The sequence below is a fragment of the Neomonachus schauinslandi genome, chromosome 11 (genome assembly GCF_002201575.2).
Source record: "Neomonachus schauinslandi chromosome 11, ASM220157v2, whole genome shotgun sequence".
In the NCBI taxonomy this organism is placed as follows: Eukaryota; Metazoa; Chordata; class Mammalia; order Carnivora; family Phocidae; genus Neomonachus; species Neomonachus schauinslandi.
Window position 1 is genome coordinate 65,438,745 of NC_058413.1, and position 21,367 is coordinate 65,460,111.

Below are 21,367 nucleotides of genomic sequence, written 5' to 3' on the forward strand. Positions count from 1 at the left end.
CCTTCCCACCCCCCAACCCCGCCCCACTAATTTGTTTTTAAATACAATACTCAGTGGCAGGAAGTTATCTAATGAAAAAATAACATTCACAACTTTTTGTAGACTTGCCACGTTTCACAAATATCTCAAGAGCAACACCTTTGTTGTAGCACCATTCAAGCCAAAACACTGGAGCTCTGAGTTCAAGGTTTCTAGGGTTCACAAAGGACAGCAAGCCAGAATCATGAACAGAAAATAGGTTCCTTAACCTCAGAAAAACAATCCTCTGCACTGACCAACTACAAGTTGTCAAGAATTTTCCATTCTAAATGTTTGTAATCTGCTTGTCCGTTCTTTCCAAATAAATCAATATTCTTAAAAGCTCTTTTAGATGATAAAGATAGGAAGCAAATAGCATCCACCATCAAGGGGAAAAACATCATTTGTTTCTTAAGTTGTATAAAAGGAATTTTTAGTATTCTATCCTTCTCACATCAGGTACATTAAGAGTTTACATGTGGCACATGAGTACCTGTGCTCCTGATACAGGACCAAAGGGGTTTGGTGGTCTCATGACAGGCTGGGTATATATTAAGGTTGGTTGTGTCATTACAGGTACACTTCCCATTTGAGGAGGCTAAAAAATAGAAAAATATTAATTTAGTTAATGTCGACTAACATCTTCCTTAAGTAGTAAATAAGAAGGATGATAGGAATGGAATGTACTAGTACTTTTACTTTAACTCAAAGGAAAAATTCTTTTAAATACAAATGAGACTGACAGCTATAAATTCTTAAGAGTTTTTTTTAAGTCTTAAATGTGTACACTTCTAAGGTTTGTAAAAAAAAAAAAAAAGAAAGAAAGAAAAAGCTTAAATTTAAGCAAAATTTAAACCTTTCTACAGTATGGCAGACAAAACAATTTTAACCAATCCAAAATTTTCAAATTTGCAATTTTGAAATTGCAAACATAGGAAAACTTGAAACTGTAAAATGGCTAAGATATTTCAAAGTAAACTATCTTTATCAGTTCTTATGCCATTATGCAAGTGATCCGAAGTGAATACAGTTGATTCTTTGAAGAGGTTTACACTCTATGGTTCTTTCCTTTTGTTTCATCTATTGTTAGGGAGAACCAAGAAGAGGTTTAAATAAGACACGAAGAGATTAGTTCATTCTTGAGTAACTGAAAATAGAATCTCATCAACCATTTCTCTGTTTAAATACTACTATTCCATGATATAAAATTAACACAAATAAGTAACCAAACAGAACATACACACCGCTACATTATTTTGGTTAAAATGCCATACTCTAAAATCTTACCTTCCTACAGGTTCCACCTTTCAGTTCAACTCCAAGCTACTTCCTAAGATGTTACTAAAGTAGCAGCACAGTAGCAACCCCACGGGATGTGACGGGATGTGTCCTACCAGGAACAGTTCCTCCCACACATACAGGGGGCTGAAGCCATTCCCTCCATTTCTTATCTAAGTGGGTCTATATATTAAGACAGCTGGGAGAGTAAGGGCAGGGTAGACTGTGGACTGTGGGCAGCTTAAAAGTAAAACAACTATTTCTGCATGGTAGCAATCACTGTCATAGGAAAGTTTCTCTGGCCTGTACTGGACTAAATTTACCCTTACACAATTTGAGAAATGTTAATTCCTCCCTTCCCCTACAGTATTAAGGTTATAAGACTTCAATGGTATTAATGTAAGGTCACACAAATAAAGGGTTGGAGTTAACACTGATGTTTAAATGAGTTTGTAATGAAGTATAAAATACTTAGCAAAGTTATGAGGGGAAAAATAAGCCAAGTAATACTGTGAACATTCATAAATGGTATCTGCTGTATAATGACTATTCTAGAGATATTTATGAAACCAATGCTATGATACAAGGTTCTGTGTTAGGCACTAAAGGTATGTGTGTCACCAAGTCATATTAAATACGTCAAAAAGTCATGTTAAATATGAATCAATCTATTTTCAAAAAGTTATGTCTGGAAAAATACTTACGATTCCATATCCTATCATGCCTGTGGGTGTAGTAGCAGGATAGGCCATTACAGGGGGTGCCTGACATGGTGGAGAAAAAATAAACAAGGATGTATAACTCATGTCAACTGAATTCAAGGAATCAATAGCTGTAGTTCCACTAAAAAGAATTGCTAAGACAGCTGTGATTAAATGTGACACTTGTGATCAATAACTGTGTCAATTAATGCTCAATGAAAGAGTGTCTCGAAATTAGCAGAAAAGCAGAATTATTAGAAAAAAAATACCATTTAAACTTAGATACAACAGTGATCTAAAATTACAATGTGCTTTTTACAGCTTTAAAGATCTTCAAATTTAAAAAAAGAAATACTGAAAATTCTAAAATTTAAAGTCTATCACTATCATAAAAAATGTTTACCCAGGGGCACCTGTGTTGCTCAGGCAGTTAAGTGTCTGCCTTTGGCTCAGGTCATGATCCCAGGGTTCTGGGATGGAGCACAGGTCCAGGCTCCCTGCTCAGTGGGGAGCCTGCTTCTCCCTCCCTCTCCTCCCTGCTCGTGCCCTCTCTTGCTGTCTCCCTCTCAAATAAATAAATAAAATCTTAAAAAAAAAAATGTTTACCCAGAGGAAGTATTAGTGAATGTTTTCCTAGGTGATTCAGTATTTTGAGCAAGAAAAAAAAATTAAAGATCCCAAATCAATTAATAATCTGATCTTCCAAAAAATTATGCTAAGGACCTCAATTCACTTTTTTTCAAAGAACCCCAAAGATTTCAAAACACTACTGAGTATGACTATTTTTATGACGCACACAGTTCTTATACAGAGTACATATATTAGCATTCCTTCTAATTTACTCTGTAAATTATTTAAACTATCTTCTGCAAAGCACCAATTTGGAGGGGCAAGAAATTCTTAAATCTACTTATGCTTTAATTCTTAAAAGAGCCACCTACCCCTAAGATGTTTCAAGTTCCCCTCCGCCTTCTATCCTACCTCATGCTCCGTAAATACACTATCTGAGCACAAAATCATTTTAGATATATTTGCTGTCTTAACATTCCCTGTGTGTGTGTTATCTTATAATGAAAACTGAAACTGAATACAGGAGAAAGACCAATAACACTGCTGAAACATAAAAAATAACTGAAATTATATGGCAATTTGAACATATACATGGAGAAGTTAAATGAAGCATAACTAAAGTGAATAGTTAAATGTTTAGTATTTGAGTGAGCATGTAGGACTTATTGGTCTCTCCCTACTTAAAAACCGAGAGCTGCAAGAGCAGTAGACAAACTGCCAAGTACAGCAGAAGCCTGTAAGATTTCATGCAATTGTTATTTTCAACATTACCACAATCAACATTTCCCTTCATTCAGAAATCATCAAGTGCATAGTGGCAGCACAGATACACACACAGACACCCAGCCATCTGGCAGCAAATGGCAGAATATTAAGCAAGAAAAAAAATCTGTCTTTCCCATGCCACCATCAGAATCAATTCTGCAACACATCCATGAAATCAGTAGATGCTAGAAAGAATTTTTGGCACATTGAAAATCTGAATGTGAAAACAAGTAACAGCTGGAAGGTTATGAGATTCTGCTACAGCAGTGGTTAATAGCATGCCAATTTATTGCAAAAAGGCTAGTTTTTGGTCACTTACGTATTGTGGAAAATGCATGCCATTCTGTTTTTCCCAGGGAGAACAATTACATAATGCAATAACACTGGATTAGAACAAGTACTTACACAACAGAAAATACACAGAGAGCATTTTAGTTCACATGTACATTCACTAACTACCTAAAATCCCTTGTATTTCCGATATGGAAGAACACCTATACTAAAACACTATCAAGGTTGACAAGGGAAATTTAGTCTCTGGCATAATCCCCTTACATATCTAATAGTTTATTACAAGTATCATAAAACATAAAATCTATCAGTAGTGTCAACACTGCAAAATTCAGTGCATCCCATATAAACAGGGTTGCATCATATGTCTACCATTCAGAAAAAAAGCAAGCAGTAATTAAAAGAATTTGTAGCATTAACATCATCATATATATTAATAAAATACCAATGAATTTTTTAACTTAAAAAAGTCCAAAAACCTTGACAGTGTTTATGGATTAATAAAAAGGTTAGAAATGTAAAGAAACATCATAAGCAGCAGTTTATCTAAGTAGTGAATCACATCACCAGCCCTATATGTTAGTCATTAAAAAGAAACTCTATGACATACATACAAATATTTTAACAAAATTCTTAAGAGATGACACACATTGACAGAGTACCATAAATATCATCAACTTACATACAAATTCTAAATGGTTAAATGCCTGTTATATTCTGGTAGTCAATCTTAAGTCAAGTGCTATCTACAAACTCCTAATATTTCATATAGGTTAATACCAATTTAATACAAAATAAGAAAATATTCACTGTATTTTCGTATCAGCATTTGGATTTATAACAGTCTTCATGTATTATCAATGTATAATTCACACCTGAGGCTATAAAATCCACTAACCTAACCTCTTGTCATCCCCTGGTCAGTGAGGTATGTGACAGTGCAGAGAAACACTGGATTCAGATCAGAGGGAATGGATTTCAACTAAAATCTGCTTTCTAGATGCTTTATACTTACAAAAGAAAAATGCATAACTTTATTCTTGTAACTGGAATGCTATCAATTCAAACTTCCCCAAGAATGCACTGTTAACAGACTCAAGATAGTAAGGGTATGTGTAAAAAACTTAACAAGCTAATTAAATGCAAGGATTTATTATTAGTAATGGCAGTGAACTCTATCAATGAAGAGCTGTTGCCTTAAAAAGGTGGTTAAATTTACAAAAAAAAAAAAAAAAGGATAAATCTGCTTACTTGCTAAAATTTGTGACCCCCAAAATCAATGTTTGCGGTGCTTTCAAGGTCACTGACAGACATGCATAGAGTGGTGAAAAATTTGTTGCCTAACACCTTCGTTCTCAGCTGAGGTTGAACAAAGTGAGGTTCTGCCTTGTTTCAGCTCAGATGTAACGATGACCACAGGGGACTGAGAAGGCAGGGAACAGTGCAGTGCACTGCAAGCTGCTCTGGCTGTGGAGCCAGCCTGATAGAGCGAGATTCTCAAGTCTAGCACGTGTTAGTGCGGCAGCTTCAGGTAAGTCAGTCACTTAACACTTATGAACTGGATTTTCTTTTTTGTTAAAAAAAAAAAAAAAAGGCATCTACTAGAACGAGAATTTTTTAGGATTTAAGATAATGAATGTAAGGGGTGTGTGTGTGTGTGTGTGTCTGTGTATGTGTACACACACACGTATAGTTGATTCTCCTTATTTGCTGCACTTACATTGTTAAAGCAACCCAACACTAAATCAGTGAACCATGAGCCATTACTAGAGGAAATATGTATGTTTGTACGTATGTATGTATGTATGAACCTAGCAATGGTTCAGTGTTCAGGGGATTTTAAGAATATAACTACAGCAAGTAAGGAAAATCAACTCTATGAACTATTCAACAATATTAACAAAACCAAGCACGTATAGTTTCTTTACCAATGGTGAGATCAGAAAAACACTAAAGGTTTTATATTCTAGATAAATAAATAATAAATTTGAGATCAGCAGTAGAGGGTAATGATTTAAGAGTTTATGCTCTGAGGTTAGGCTTCCTGGGTTCTAAAAAGCTACCCAATCACTTAAGAACTCTGGGATCCTAGGTGTATTATTAATAACTCTGTGCCTCCATTTCATCTGCACAATGGGGACAGTAATAGTTACTACCACATAAGGTTTATTTGAGGATTACAGAAAACAAAGTCACACATTATTTATTAGAATGATGGCTGGCACAAAGTAATCCTTAAATAAATATTAGCTACTAAAATATACCTGGCAAATATAGTCAATCAGCTTCCTTAAAAAAAAAAAATACAAATTACTTATATATCTAAAACTCAATAAACAATCTTCCTACTTACAGCTATCACTTTAAAAACATTTTCATGTTATTTTCCCAAATTAGTCATGTTACTGTGAGCTTTTTCAACTCACCATTGTTGCAGCATTCCAAGCAGTTGTTGGTGCAACCTTTGGTTGCCAGTTAGATCCTCCAGTTAGCTTCTTTTCACCTGGCTGACTCCAATTTACATCACTTTAAATAAACATAAGTGAGAACGTTAAATGTCTGTAATTATAAAGCTTCTTTACTATAGAGTGAACAAAAAGCATTTAAGATGTGACAGCTCTACACATATTTTTGAGATGAAAGCCAAATCAACCTCTAAATGATACATGGGGGAAATAATACATATAAAACACTCACTTCTTAGTAGTTCCATTTCCAATGCCAAGATCTAGGACAGGAAATAAAGCATTTAAAAACTAGACTCATTTTTATAATACAATTTATTGTAAAGAAGATTAAAAGAATCCAAAGACTACTTACTGCCCACAAGGTTGGCTAAGGATGAATCCAAGTCATCAGATACTAACTTGTTAGGTGGGAGTTTGGCAACAGGAAGACTCTGGTTCTGAGAGGCCACTGTTGGTTTCAGAAGTCCACCTAATTCATCAAAGCCTTAAAGTTACAAACAGATGAAACAGGATTTGTAAGGGACTTTATGGTGCTACAGCTTTCTATAGGAGATCTCTGCCTTTTCTACTTGTTTGCTGGAAAAGTCCTCTACGACACTGGGCATTAATTTATGACTTTAAATGGAAAAGGGAGAAATTCACCGTTTCAGAGTGAACTGATTGAAAAGGCAAATTTGCTTTGGGAGAAATCATGTGTTATTTCATGACAAAAGTATATTAAGGTTAAAGGGGATGAAGAAAGAAACATTCGAGTAAACAATCCTTATTCCAAAGTTGTGAAAGAGAAGGGAATGGAATGTAATTCTCCCCCTCACTGGCAAAATTTTCTGAAGATTCACTTATACCTGAAGAAACAGAGATAAAAAATACATCTCTGTTCCTTTGAAAAATGTTTCTTCTAAGAAATATTTTATAGATCTCTTTACATTCTTCAGAGTGGAGAATGTAAGGTATATGTAAACCACTACATTAGAAGGAAGTGAAAATGAACCATTTGATTATTACTTTTCTTCTGTCTAAAAACAGTTAACCTAAATTATACCTAAGAAATTGCTAATTTTATGCTCCAATTACATTAAACCATCTACTAAACTAGGACACTACTTAGAAATGAAAATAATAAAATCCCTTAAGGTTCTCTACCAAAGTGAGAAGGTAAAGTGAATGCAATCAAACAAACCCACTAAAGGACTCAATAGCATGATCTAGGAATAACAGAGAATTTGAAAAAGAAAGTCACTAAAAATGGTGGTTTACAAAATATGAATAGTTGATCTCTATTTACTTTATCCTTTTTCCCAGAAAGACAAACTCAAAAGGAAAAAGTCAAATGCATCAAAAAATGTAATTATAAACCTGCACAGAAAAAAAAAAAAATTCTTAGTCCACACATACTCTCTATAAGCTTGCTTACTTTTTGTATAATTATATAGTATAAAATCAAAAATGCCTCAATATGTTTCTTTAAATGACTTGAACTTATTTACTAACCAAAATCAAAGGTCATCCCATGGTAAAAATAGTAAATTTTATGGAAACTCTTAATCTTCACAAACTTCAAATTAACAAGATATTAAATGAAAACAAATGGAAACCTGGCTCTACAAATTTATATAAGTTCTTTTAAGACAAATGAACAAGCATACTACAGAAAGAATCATCCTTAAAATAACAAAAAGCCCCCACAGCTCTGATATTTAATACATTCTAGCTGTTTAAGTACAGACTGTCTCAACAAGTCAGGTACCAAAGGTTTTATTTTCCTACTTTTCAAAAAAGCCAATTTCATTTCAGTAAAGGTAAAAACTGTAATGACTACAAAGCACAACATTCTACACAAAGTCATTAGCAATTTACCAATCTAATCTGAGCAAGATCTCACTAAACTCTGGGAGAAACAAAATCCTCCCAGAGTCAAAAGTGCCACTAAGAAAAGGGTAACAGTTAATAATCCCTTCAAGTTTTCATCTAGTGGCTGGGAGAAGAGGAACAACTTCACTGGCTACCCCAATTTAATCTATTTACATATGTTCAAAAGAGTATTATTATCTGTCCTCGCACAGAATCTAAATGAGAACATTATAATGATATTAATAAGACAATTTTTTCTTACCCCCAGAATCTACAATAACATTGGTAGATTTATTTCCAAACACAGATTCAAAGTCAACATTAAGGCCAGCTGAAGGATGTGGCTGTGCAACTGGAGATGGAGTGAATCCTAAGAAAAACCAAAACGGAAAAAGCTCAATTCTTTCATACTTCTACATTTACAGCTCTTAATAATGATGACAAAAGAATGGAAAAACCAATAAATTCCCTCAGTGAGTAACAAGACCAATCCTTTAAGCAAAATGTTTCTTACTACTACTGTATCTTTTTGTGGTGATGACATTTTCCACGACAAAATCATCCTACTGACAAAGAAAACTAACAAAAGAGCAACTGAAGTTGAACTACTAAGTTTGTTTCATTACAAAAGTAAAATCTTTGCTTATCTTTTTACCTTAATTTTGTATACTAATGATTTTTAAAAAACTAAACACATCTAAAATTCCAGGACTTTGCACGGAGCCAAATATATACACAATGTAAATGATCACTTGGTAATGAAGTTAAGTATTCTATGGTACTTTAAAAAATATGAATCTACTTAGATTCTACTTAGATCCAGGAGTCTTATCCCCGCCCCACCTTCCATTATTTCTCTCACCTTCCTTTCTCCCTTCAATGGTTAATAAATGCAACATGATTTAAGTTCATGTGAGAAGTAACAGGATTCTGAAAGTTACAATCCACTAACCCTTAGGATCCCCCTTTAAAAGTAGCATTTTAGATCTAGCATGAGTATTCCATAGGGCACAAATTTTTAAAAATGTTCTTATTCCAGGGGCACCTGGGTGGCTCAGTCGGTTAAGCTGCGGACTCTTGGGCTTCGGTTCAGGTCATGATCTCAGGGTCCTAGGATCAAGTCCAGAGTCCAGGCTCTGCCCTCAGCGGGGAATCTGCTTGGGATTCTCTCTCCCTCTGCTTCTGCCCCTACCCCTGCTCGTGCACGCACGCGAATGCACTCTCTCAAATAAATAAATAAATCTTTTTAAAAAAGTTTTTATTCCATAATTACTTAATTCTTAAACCACTCTTAAAAACAATGGTCAGGAGCACCTGGATGGATCAGTCAGTTAAGCGTCTGCCTTCAGATCAGGTCATGATCTCAGGGGCGGGCAGTCCGTTTCTCCCTCTCCCTCTGCCCGTCCCTCCCCACTGCTCGTGCTCTCTCTCTCCCTCTCTCTCCAGCTCTCTGTCTCTTTCTCAAATAAATAAAATCTTAAAAAAAAAAAAAAAAACCACAATGGTCATACAATGAGAACACAAACACTATCAAAGTACAAAATAATTTAGTATATAAATCTGACCATTCATCAAGAGGTTCCCAGATTTCTAGACTTACCAATTTAACAACATTTTAAAGTGTAAAAGCTGTTTAAGAATTACACCACGGGCTCACTGATTCTTCTCATTACTCCTTACAAAAAGAACTGATGTATCTACTCAAGGAAGACAAAAATCTACCGTGCTTAATTATGTGCCCATGCTACCATCACAGTGTAAGAAGTACACACATTGTTCTTTAAATGATTCTGGATACAGTACCTTGGCTGGTCTCCAAAGTTTAGAAAATATACAGAACAATAATTTATAACTAGGATAGCATATCAAATTCCTGTTTTCTCCTGCGATTTTATCCTAGCTTTCTAGAATTTCGTTATTATCAGAGATAAGCCTATCTTTTATAGTAATCCATTTATTACTTTCTGTAAAGAGAAGGAGCCATTTCCTGAGGTCTCTAGGGGCATCAATCTGTGCAATTACAAGACTATTACCTAAAAGTATAAAAGGTTTGAGAGGATATAAAGTAATCCAGAGCTAGCACCTCAAATTTAAAACACCTCTGGGTATGCAAAAAGTAAAAAGAAATTTTAAAAAAATTGTAATAGCTGACTGACTCCCAGGGAAGCAAGCAATGTAGTTCAAAGTAACAATGTTTTAAGTAGTAACACATCTTCAAGGTAAGAATTCTGCATTTTCATTTCAATGAACATTATCAACTTAAGGGCCGTTTATCCCAAGTCATTTTTTTTGGATACTGTTAGGATTTAATTTTTAAAAGTTACTGAAAACAAAGATTAAAAGCTACTATCACCATTTCAAAAAGAAAATTTATGGACAAAAAAAAAAGATGAACAGGCTCTCTGAGTTAAGGTTAACTGTTTAAAATAATCATGACATTGAACTGACTACTCTTTCATTTCACCAAGGCCCAGTGAAAACTCTGCCATTGACCATCACTAACTGATTAACATTTAGAAACCACTGCCTGGCAGAACAAATCTCAGGAGGACAATAATAAATTAACTGAAAGGCACAAGATGAACAAGCTTTGGGGACAGAGAGGCATTCCAAACACCTTCCAGAAAAATGTACTGTTTTGTTAAGGGATTTTGGTGGTAGTTCCATAATAAATTAGATCTCATACTTTTTGTGAAGGTAACTTCTACTATTAAATCCTATTAAACACTATGTAAGAGCTTTATAAACAGTATATTATTTAAACCTCACAATAACCCTATTGTGATAGTCATTATTATCCTCATTTTACAGATGAGGAAACACAGAGATTAAACAATGTTACTCAAGGTCAAAGATTTATTAAGTGGCAAAACCAAGACTTAAACCCCAAATTGTGTGATTCCAGAATCTTTTAGGGGTTTTCAGTTTATCTCAAGTATTTATCCTAAGTATTATATAAACTAGTAGGTAGAAAAAGAAAATTCTATTATTACAGCTATAATAATTAATTATATTTATTCAGCTATTAAAGTTATATGAAATTCTTGAGCTTCTCACAGCAAATGCTGGGCCAAAAAAGTGAACAACCATGGCAATCTTAAAGTCTAAAAGCAATGAAAAAAGTGTTCAAGGCTGTATCTGATGATTATATAATAATTTAGATAAAAAGTTTACATTCCAAATATAAAATGATTTGCATACACAAGATGGTTTTCAATGGTAGTTTTAATGATAATTTCACGTGCCAGGCATAGTGCTAGATTTTATACAGTCATATATGTAAACTTCATGACAATCCCAGAAGTTACTATCATCCCAATTTTCATAGGCTTAGAAAGGTTAAATACTTGTTTCAAGTCACACAGGTAAGGAAGTAGAATTGGAATTCAAACAGGAATTCAAATGCAAATTCACTGGATTCTAAACACACACTTTCTATCAAATGTCCTCATAAATTCCATTTTTAAATACTTTTAATCATGCCCAAGTCTGCTAGTCAAGAACCTCAATTCTTCAGTTGTGTCAGACCTACTTTTTCACGCCAACTGAACTAAGGTAATCAATTCCTATGCACCAAAAAAGAAAAAAAACCACATCAGCTGAATTTTGGGGTTTCGTTACTACTGCAATGGCCTAGAACATGTTTGGAAAGATAGGAATGAGTATCAAAATGGCCATGGCTCTCTGGAAACTGTTCCCTATTTCTTCTGCCTTTGCAGTGCTGAAAAAGTACCCTTGTTTCTAGGAGAATGCCACAACTGCTCAAGTCAAAATTATTTAGTGTTCTATCACTAACATCTATACAAAGAGCTTTAAATTCCATAAGCTTGTAATGTTATAAGCTCATCTGAAAACGTGAACCTTTTGACTATAGATTAAAGTAGGGAGATGACAAGCATCCATTCACAAAACAATCCTGTGTTTAATCAAGACAAACAAAATTAGGAAAAAAATGATCTGTTCTTCAAAAGCAAGTATTTTTTTCTTACCAAATTAAAAAAAAAAAACTCATTTTATAACAAAGAACTCCCTCCTGCATAAATAAATTGATAAACTTTAGAGATACCATTACCTACCTCCGAATAAACCAGCTACAGTAGAAGGCTCATGGCACATAAGGGTAGTATTAGGATAAGCCTGAGTGCCACAAAAAGAATCTGACAAGGCATAAATTGGGGGGGGGGGGGGGGGGGGAAGGACAAAAAAAAAGGAAAAGAGAAAAATGAGGAGGAACAGTTAAGAGTGGAATGGAGTAATTAAAAAAACAAACCAACAAACAAAACAAAAACAGGAGAGTCCAAGCTCTTAGTGTTCTTCAAATTACAACTTACTTAAAAAAGTAAGTCAGTCTCCATTATGAATACTCTATTTAAAATATATTAACAAAATTTTAAAAATAACCAACATGTATTTCCTTAGAGAAATAAGCAGCAGTTGGCTTTTTAGTCAATATTAACACATCTTCTGATGTCTTCTTTTACCGATGAGTAAGCAGGCCTGAACAAGGTCACAGACATGGCATTGCCGGGACCACAACCCCACTCTTCCTGACTTATAATTGCTTTAATGAGGACAAGCTATTTCGTACACTGAGGTTCACATCATCAGATCAATGTCCTCCTCTGGAAGGGTTAGAGGGTGTCTATGTAGCTGTTCTCTGATTTTTCTGGGTCGTTCTTAATCCTTTAGAGCAGAGGCTGGCAAATTACAGCCAGAGGCCTATTTTTACATGGCCATGTGAGCTAAAAATGGTTTTTACATTTTCAAAGGGTTGTTTTAAAAAAAATGAAAGAAAATAAAAGAAGAATATACAACAGAGATCTTATGTATCCTGCAAAGTCTGAAATATTTACTATCTGGCTCTTTACACAAGAAGTTTGCTGACCACTGTTATAGAGAAGCACAATCCAAAAAACTTTCTAGTATTATAAATCTGCTCTGTGCAATATGGTAGCCACTAGTCACATTGAGCAATAGAAATGTGGCTAGTACAACTAAGGAACTAAAAATTTATTTGTAATTAATTAGAGTTTAAATGACAATAGCTAGTGGCTAAAATTAGACAACACAGCTCTAGGAACGACATACCTTGGGTCGTTCTTTCCTGCTCTTAATACTCTGAGTAAGAAACTATTGCAATTTTTATTATACAACCCTACTTCTCAGAACTTTTAATGTGAATTAAGAGGCTTCTTATTATAAAGCCTCTTCTTAGGATAGACAGCAAACTACAGCTGCATGTCTTCGTAAATAAAGTTTTATTGGAACACAGCCAAACGCATATTTATGTATTGCCTATGGCTATCTTCATGCTATAATCCCAAAGCTGGTAGCTGCAACGGAGACTCTGTGGCTCATGAGCCAAAAATATTTACAATCTGACCCTTTAAGAAAAGGTTTAATGATCCTTGTTCCAGACTAATGCCTAGGTTGACAAGAGTGATTTATATTTTCCCATTCTGTACTCACTTTTACAAAAACGTTTAAGTACTGAACAGTAAGTTTTTGCTAATGACAAAACTTGGCAGATGTGATTTTTTTTTAAAAAGTATACTTTGTACTTTCATTTGTACTATTTACAGGCAAAGAATAACAGAGTTTAGATAAAGATTATTTAAATCTTAGTTTAAATAAATACTAAACAGGGTTTAAATAAAGTTTACACTTCCATAAGGAAAGGGCACTGTAAAGCAAAGCTGCCGGATTCCTGCTTCAAGCTTTTGCTCCTATTAGCTGGGTTGTCTCAGTACATTAACTTTTTTTGGACTCACGTGATCCATCCATAAAAATGGTAGTAATTCTGTTATCAATATGAGAGTTGAGAACTTGACCAAATATTCTCCGGAGGTCCTCACAAGCCTAAAATCACCAATTCTAGGATTTTAATCTTCAACTACACCTACTCACCTTGATGGCCATCAACTTTACTATCTTTCTTTGTTTTTTGGTCTTCCTCTTGCCCCAAACCACAGGCCTTAAACTTAAAAAACATTAGGAAAATGACACTTCTAGTATATTCCTTTTGCTACAGGCTTTCCTTGAAAAGCTTAAAGCTTTATAAAAGCTCTCTCACAATGGTTTTTGTATTTTTACTCTGCTGCTGTTTCAATGTGAAATAGCTAAGGCCTTTAGCATTTAAGGTTACCGCCCTCCATTCTGTCCCTCTGGGGTGAATAGAAGATTGACATACTGAAGCAGATGCACTGCTCTGACCTAAAAGATGGAAATTATAAGTCCCCAAGTAAAGACATATCGTCTCATACCCCAAATTAAAGCAACTGACTTAAAAAGACACAAGAAGCCATACTCGCTGAACATACTCTAGTTCATATTCAATAAGTACAAAGAAAATATAAACTTATTAGAAAACCACATTCCAAGGATAACTCGAGTAACCCTTTATTACCAAGCAAACAAGGTACAGCATCTCACAAATTTTCTGAAGAGTAGCAAAATATGAAATTTAGTTTCAACCACTTTTTATTTAATTTGTAATGTGTTACAATGACATGAAGGAATGCCTGCAATTAATTATTACAATTTGGAGCTATGAGACTAGTTATTTATAACAACAGCACCTGCCTTGGATCTTTCTCAAATCTCCAACTACTCTTTTCTAGTCACCTCTCTTCCACCCCCTCAGATGTATCGAACAGAATGTTCAGAATGTGGCTACATGATCTATTTAGGGTACACAGATGACTTTCTGCATGCTGCTTTAAACAAAGAGTTAAATTTGCATCACCTTATTCTCTGAACTGAATAAAAGCAGTTTCACCATCTTTTAAGGGGTGTTCAGCATCTTTTCAGCAGGGTTCAAAAACGTTAATTTCAGGTTAGTATATACTTAAAAACTTACATTTCCTTGTATAGCTCTGTAGTAAAACTTTACCTTTTTATGGATTTTTATACCACAACCAAAGGCGATTTAGATGAGCTGTTTTTCATTTTCTACTTGTCTTTTATCTCCAAGCTAACAATGAAGTGAAATCCTTAAGAATGGGACAAAGGGTATGTATGGATTTGAGACAATCTAAAATTATACTATTCACAGTTTAAAAAAAATAAAAAAATGAAGATAGCTACTGAGAGTGACAACACCCTCTCTTCTCCCAAACACAGAGGGAAAGATACAAGCACGCACATATCAGTAAGTTTAAGAGATGTTACCCTATAACCAACTCTCTGAATTAATAAACAAAATGTGGGGGGAAAAAATGTGGCAAATGATGTTAGACAACTTGCGTATCACACTATAATACGATAGAGAACAAAACACTAAAAGAAAAAAAAAACAACTTCAAAGGAAATTTTCTTTCCTAAAAACTTGGATTAAATAAAATTAGGGATACTAATTTAAAAATGTCACTACATTATTGCTCTTTATTTTAAAATTTGATTAAAATCCAAAATAATTACTGCAGTGCCTTAAAAATAATTAATGAATACGTAAAAAATACTTAGGCAGTATAAACATTAATTGGAAAGAAAGGTTAAATGGTACTTTACCAACAAACATTTCATGAGTAGGTGTCCTAGTAGTAAAAGTGGATACATCTGAAGAAATGGGAAGGTGAACATCACCACTACTTTTTGTGAGGAAAGGATTTAAGCTTGGAATGGCATCATCAACAGCATCTACAGTAGCAGAGAAAGGATCTGTGTAGTCCAAGTGCATTACAGCAAAATGAAGAAAGGAAGTAAATTAATTAGTATTGTAATTAGTCAAAAGATGCAAAGTGAAAAGTAGCAGCTATATTATTGTTTATTAATCTTAAGTGCAAAATACCTAATCATCATCAAGATGGAAGAACTACATTTAACATCTTTTAAAATGAATCCTCAGTAGCATACTAAGGATAGATCTGCTCTCCAACATCAGGAAGCCAATAGTCAGGTAAAAAGAGAATAACCAAACTGCATCTATAAAAGAACCACCCACCCTGGACCATGTTCCCCACCCTACGTGGGAATGTATTGGCTTTCATGGCATAGCTATGTTTATTCAAGTAACAGATATAAACAACCAATATGTGTGTGGCACAAGTGAAATTTCAAAAAAACAAAGAGAATTAGGGGTAAAGGGCTATTTATAACATGTGGGGTTAAGTATTATAAAGGGTTCAGAGGTAGGAAATAAAAAAAATAAAGATGAAGGAAAGGTCTAATGATTTAGAAACAGGAATTTTAGAAAAATTAAGAATAGAGACAAAAGACTGGTGGCCATTTAGCAGACTGGGAACCACTCTGAAGGTCCAGTTAAGAGTTCTAAAGCCAAATCATTAAGGCTTTAATAATGCTAAAGGAATGATAAAAGTACTGTTCCATATTAGGATGGTACCAAATGTGTATTATTATCAAATCCTACCTCTAAAGTTATTTTAGAATCAGATATTTACTGTACCTATACCTCATTCAAGATAATCATCATTCTAATGATTGAAAACCATTCATCATTAGCAGCAAAAACACTCTTAACCTCCTCGTTCTGTACTTTAAACCAGCAGCCTGTTCTTGTCTAGTCTAGTTTGTGATGCTCACCTTAACAATATAGTATTAAGCATTGTATCTTACTCTAAGACTGTACGATAAAACAATAAGAACACAAAAATAGCCTAAGGACCAGCTCATTCACTACACACACTTTCCCCTGAAGTCAATAAATTCAAAGCAGGGGTTCCACAAACCCTACAACTATTTAAAAAAGGAAAATATCAAGAAAATATTGAGGTCACTGGCTTATACAGAATCTTTTTAAAAAACTTTAATTTTTCTATCACACAGGACCTTTTCAAGGAATTAAGCATTCCTATGGAACATCAACTCACACCCAAAAATAAAGTCTTACAAATGATCAAAATTCACTGATATAGTATTCAAACTAAAATGATCATGTTTAACACCTTTCCCATCTCTCCACTCCTCAATAAATGGAACAGGGAAAAAGAATCCAAAAAAGTTAATTGAGAAATAAGAAGCAGAAAATAGACACAAGAAAAAGATTTTCTGTGCTAAAATAAAACTGTAATGATGACCACTCTAACTCCTTTCTGCGTAAAGGAGATGCATTGTTTAGAGCTGATCAATTTGTTCAAAACACTATTTTAAAATATTGAATAGTGGCATGACGCTTTTAAAGTATGTTATACATGGTTGGACCCAAAACATCTCTAGTTTTTCCATGCAAAAGAAGCCATGAGAGAAGTCATTTGAAAAAACACATTTTTCTATTATAGATCTATTAGTTTATGAGAAAAGACATGTTTGGGAAAAGTCATTAGTGATCTGCTGCTCTGATGAATGATTAAGTTTTACCTAAGTACTTATTTATTTATTTATTTATTTATTTGAGAGAGAGAGAATGAGAGACAGAGAACATGAGAGGGAGGACGGTCAGAGGGAGAAGCAGACTCCCCGCCGAGCAGGGAGCCCGATGCGGGACTCGATCCCGGGACTCCAGGATCATGACCTGAGCCGAAGGCAGTCGCCCAACCAACTGAGCCACCCAGGTGCCCCCCTAAGTACTTATTATCAATCATTCTCTATTATATGAAACATCCTAGAGAAGATTATGCAGAAACATGCAAGTGCATCTGTATTTAGGTCCATTAGACAGTAAGAAAAAAGTTCGTAATCCACCTGACAAAATATTAAATAATCTAGATGATGTTAATCTATTAGTGGATACTATACGATCAATAATAAAAACAAATTCATTAAGATAAAAAAGAAATAATGTTCCAGCTATCCCAACTTAAACTTTATTCATCAGACAACTACTCTAACTTCCTTAGACTTTAAAAAAATTTCTTTCCATTATTTTTAACATTATTCACTTGAAAGTTTAATTTTATGTTACAATAGCAAAGAAAAATAATCCAAAAAAGGTGAGGATTAAAACAGCAGTCATATTGTAATGTTGAGGTCCTAGATACTAGATACCTACACTGACACAAGTAAGTTTTTCATAAAGCATTGTGTGCTTCATGCCAGCTGAGAGTAAAGCAAATTAAACTTCAGAATGGATAATTCTTCTTCGCCTGAATTAAATTTTGAAATCTAGCTTAAGATACACATCAGTGTACTGAGCTGATAATATTGCTCATTTTTAATTTGTTACAATACAAAGTTTTTAAAATTAAAGGTGATATAAACTTAAATCTTCTCACATATTAGTATTCAACACCAAGTGCTTATTCAGATTCCAGACCATTTCTTGAAAAATAAAAGGCTCATTAATAATTCAATGAGGGGAACAGAAGAGCTTGTGTTCTCTCTTTCATGTTCATTTTTAGGTGGAGTCTTAAATGCCTTTTATATAAACATTCAAACCTTAGTTCCCTTTAACTCAACATCCTAACTTATCTGTGATTGGGAATACACAACATCTCTGTGGTGCTTTATAAGAACTACCAAATCTCTTTTAAAAAATACCAACTCTGCTATTAAAAAACCATTTCAGCATATGAAAGCAAGACAAATCTAGAATAAGATTTTAGGATTATCAAAAAAAATCATACCTTTGGTTTGCCACGTGCTATAAAAGCAGCATGATGTAAAACGTTACATATTTCAAATGTTTAGGTAAACTCTTAATTTCAAAAAACTTTTAACAATGTTATGATCAAAACTTTTTATTTATATGACTTATTTATTTATCTCAGTCTAACTTTTAATTTCAAAAATAAAGTAAAAAATCTTAACCCAAATGTCCTGGATATAAAAAATACACTGACTGATTTAGAAAGTACTCAAAGTTCTTGACTTAAAACACACTTCAGCTACCCAATTACACAGAAGTCAAAACTCTGAAATTATCACCAGCTCAGAAATCAAGTATCTTTTTTTGAAAGCCAAGACAAGATTTAATTCTTAAGTTGAGAGGTTCACAGTAAACATCACTGTCCTTTCCTCATATATAATGATAAGCTTTTAGAAAAATAATGGTCAATTGCTATAGCCTCTGCTCCCACTGTACTTAAATTTGTATTTTTAATATTTTTAACAGTCTCACTTTTACATAGAAAGCCTTATGTTAAAATATGAAGGAAATTTTGATGGAAATAGTACCAAGAGCAAAATAACCTAAAACAAAAAATAAAACATGATTAAGTATATTCCAACATACAGTATTCACCCATAGACTGCTATGAAATGATTTCTCCTAACAGGACATTAAACAACTCTTACAGGCTGAAATTACTTGAAATTATTCTCCCACAATAATAGTCTATCTGCCTTCATATGAGTTCAATAATTCCAAGCCAAAACTTTAACTTGTTATTATTAGAACTAATTATATATGGTGTCCAAACAAAACAACTTCACAATTCAGTTTCTTTGAAATGTATTCGTTCTAAGACTTGTGTAAAATTTCTCATCCATTTAGAAAAACAACTTTCAGGGGTGCCTGGGTAGCTCAGTCATTAAGCGTCTGCCTTTGGCTCAGGTCATGATCCCAGGGTCCTGGGATTGAGCCCCATATCAGGCTCCTTGCTCCGTGGGAAGGCTGCTTGTCCCTCTCCCACTCCCCCTGCTTGTGTTCCCTCCCTCGCCGTGTGTCTCTCTGTCATATAAATAAATAAAATCTTTAAAAAAAAAAAAAGAAAACTTTCAGCCTTAACTTTAGAAATCTAAACAGTGTGTCTGTGTTTTTTTTTTAAAGGGGAGTAAGCAAGCTAAAACTGCTTATATGGTCATGTCAATTCTACTAAACTTCTAAAACAATTCACAATAAGCAGAAAATAAGCATGTAAATTTTGCCAGATTAAAAATCCTAAAATTAGGACATATCATTAGGTTCTTTAAAAATTACTTTCTTGGGGCACCTGGGTGGCTCAGTCGTTAAGCGTCTGCCTTCAGCTCAGGTCATGATCCCAGGGTCCTGGGATCGAGCCCCGCATCAAGCTCTCTGCTCAGCGGGCGGCCTACATCTCCCTCTCCCACTCCCCCTGCTTGTGTTCCTGCTCTCTCTGTCAAATAAATAAATAAAATCTTAAAAAAAAAAAAATTACTTTCTTAACCTTAATTTGCTGTCTACATTTCATTCAGATAATTCTAAAATATTTACTGACTTTAAACTAGCTTATCAGTTTTAGAAATCAACTCTGAGATCTTAAGATTTAGCTAAATTAATCTTCTAAGTCGGTTTTTTAATCAAGTCATGGCTCACAAGGTTAGTCTAGAAATCTAGTGTTTTAGTGTTTCACTATTCCTGTTCCCTGCCATATCTTGAACCAGAAATAACCTGTCCAGAAAAAAAAACATCCACTCATTCAACAAACTTATTATACTAAGTAGAACCTCAAGAAGTAACTATAAAAAATAATGAATAAAGTTCTTAAAACTCGAATCATTAAAATAGAGATGAAACAAGTCTAATTCATATTAACATAAAAATTCTCTAGAACAATTAATTTATCTTGCTATGAGAGGTAAGCTGATCAATTCAGATTTTACATGTGAGCCAATAAAACTTTTAAGGTAGCTGACCATTCTCTATTTTTCTGTAGACAGTATCCTTGCTCAGAATATCTCCCCTTTTACTCCCAAATAATTGAGGGTTCGTAAAATAATATATAAAAACAAACAAACACCACAACCAACCAAATTAAGTAATTTGAAAACATATCATATGCCTAAACAAAACTGCTTAAAAACTGACATGAACTAGTAGGTTCAATCTTCGAAGATGCCAGGTCAATGATCATGATATAGTCACCCTAAGATCAGTAACTACTCCAGGGCAGCAAACATTCCTGTTGCTATTAGTGGAAAATTCTTTGAATACCAAAATCTTATAGGTCTGAACTAAATACAAGTTTTAAATACAAGTAGCATAAAGATTGTCATGACATTCCCAGTCAGAACATAGTTCACTGCTTGATAACACTATATGAGTTTTATTAGAACCTTATCATATATTTACATGACAGGAGTTTTCTTTCTCCCTAAAGTCACTTTTTTTTCTATACCCAAAACAAAATAACCCTTAGGCATTTTCTGATTATTGAACAGATATTCAACATTGAAAGAATGATTTCATACTTCAACATACACTGGGTCCTTCCTCTTCACCTTCATTAAAACTTCATTTCATAATTTAATTGAAACAGAAATTCCAAAATTACATTTACAAATACATGAAAACGTCTTCAAAGAACAAAATGACTTCTTTGCCATTGTAATATTTTTCAAGTTCTCACATATCAAGTGTAACTAAAAACTACACAAATAAGTGAAACACTACAGAATGGGAAGGGAGTGGCCTATACAACATATAAAGCAGAATTCCTTAATGCTTACCTCCCCATGTACTTGCTACCTGAGACGCAGTAGACATAGGAAGTACAGATGGGTGAAAAGTTGGCTGTTGCAAATCAAGCAGATCATTTGGTAGCTTTGATGTGCTAGGAAAATATTTTG

At 34.0% G+C, this 21,367-nt stretch overlaps 1 protein-coding gene across 10 annotated transcripts in view; it reads right to left on the reverse strand.

Moving 5' to 3' along the window:
- Positions 1–21,367, reverse strand: part of PICALM (phosphatidylinositol binding clathrin assembly protein) — a 110,660-nt gene that overhangs the window by 17,537 nt on the left and 71,756 nt on the right. For 3 of the 10 annotated variants that reach the window (XM_021686442.2, XR_006540943.1, XR_006540942.1), the window contains exons 12-19: positions 21,248–21,351; positions 8,205–8,312; positions 6,444–6,575; positions 6,321–6,351; positions 6,050–6,149; positions 3,652–3,675; positions 2,001–2,060; positions 512–616 (exon numbers count right to left, since the gene is read on the reverse strand). In XM_021686442.2, coding sequence (XP_021542117.1) covers positions 512–616; positions 2,001–2,060; positions 3,652–3,675; positions 6,050–6,149; positions 6,321–6,351; positions 6,444–6,575; positions 8,205–8,312; positions 21,248–21,351 — 664 coding nt within the window. Of the gene's footprint in view, positions 1–511; positions 617–2,000; positions 2,061–3,651; positions 3,676–6,049; positions 6,150–6,320; positions 6,352–6,443; positions 6,576–8,204; positions 8,313–15,451; positions 15,602–21,247; positions 21,352–21,367 lie in introns of all 10 variants that reach the window. The other 7 variants (XM_044919600.1, XM_021686438.2, XM_021686446.2 and 4 more) reach the window with 7 other exon arrangements.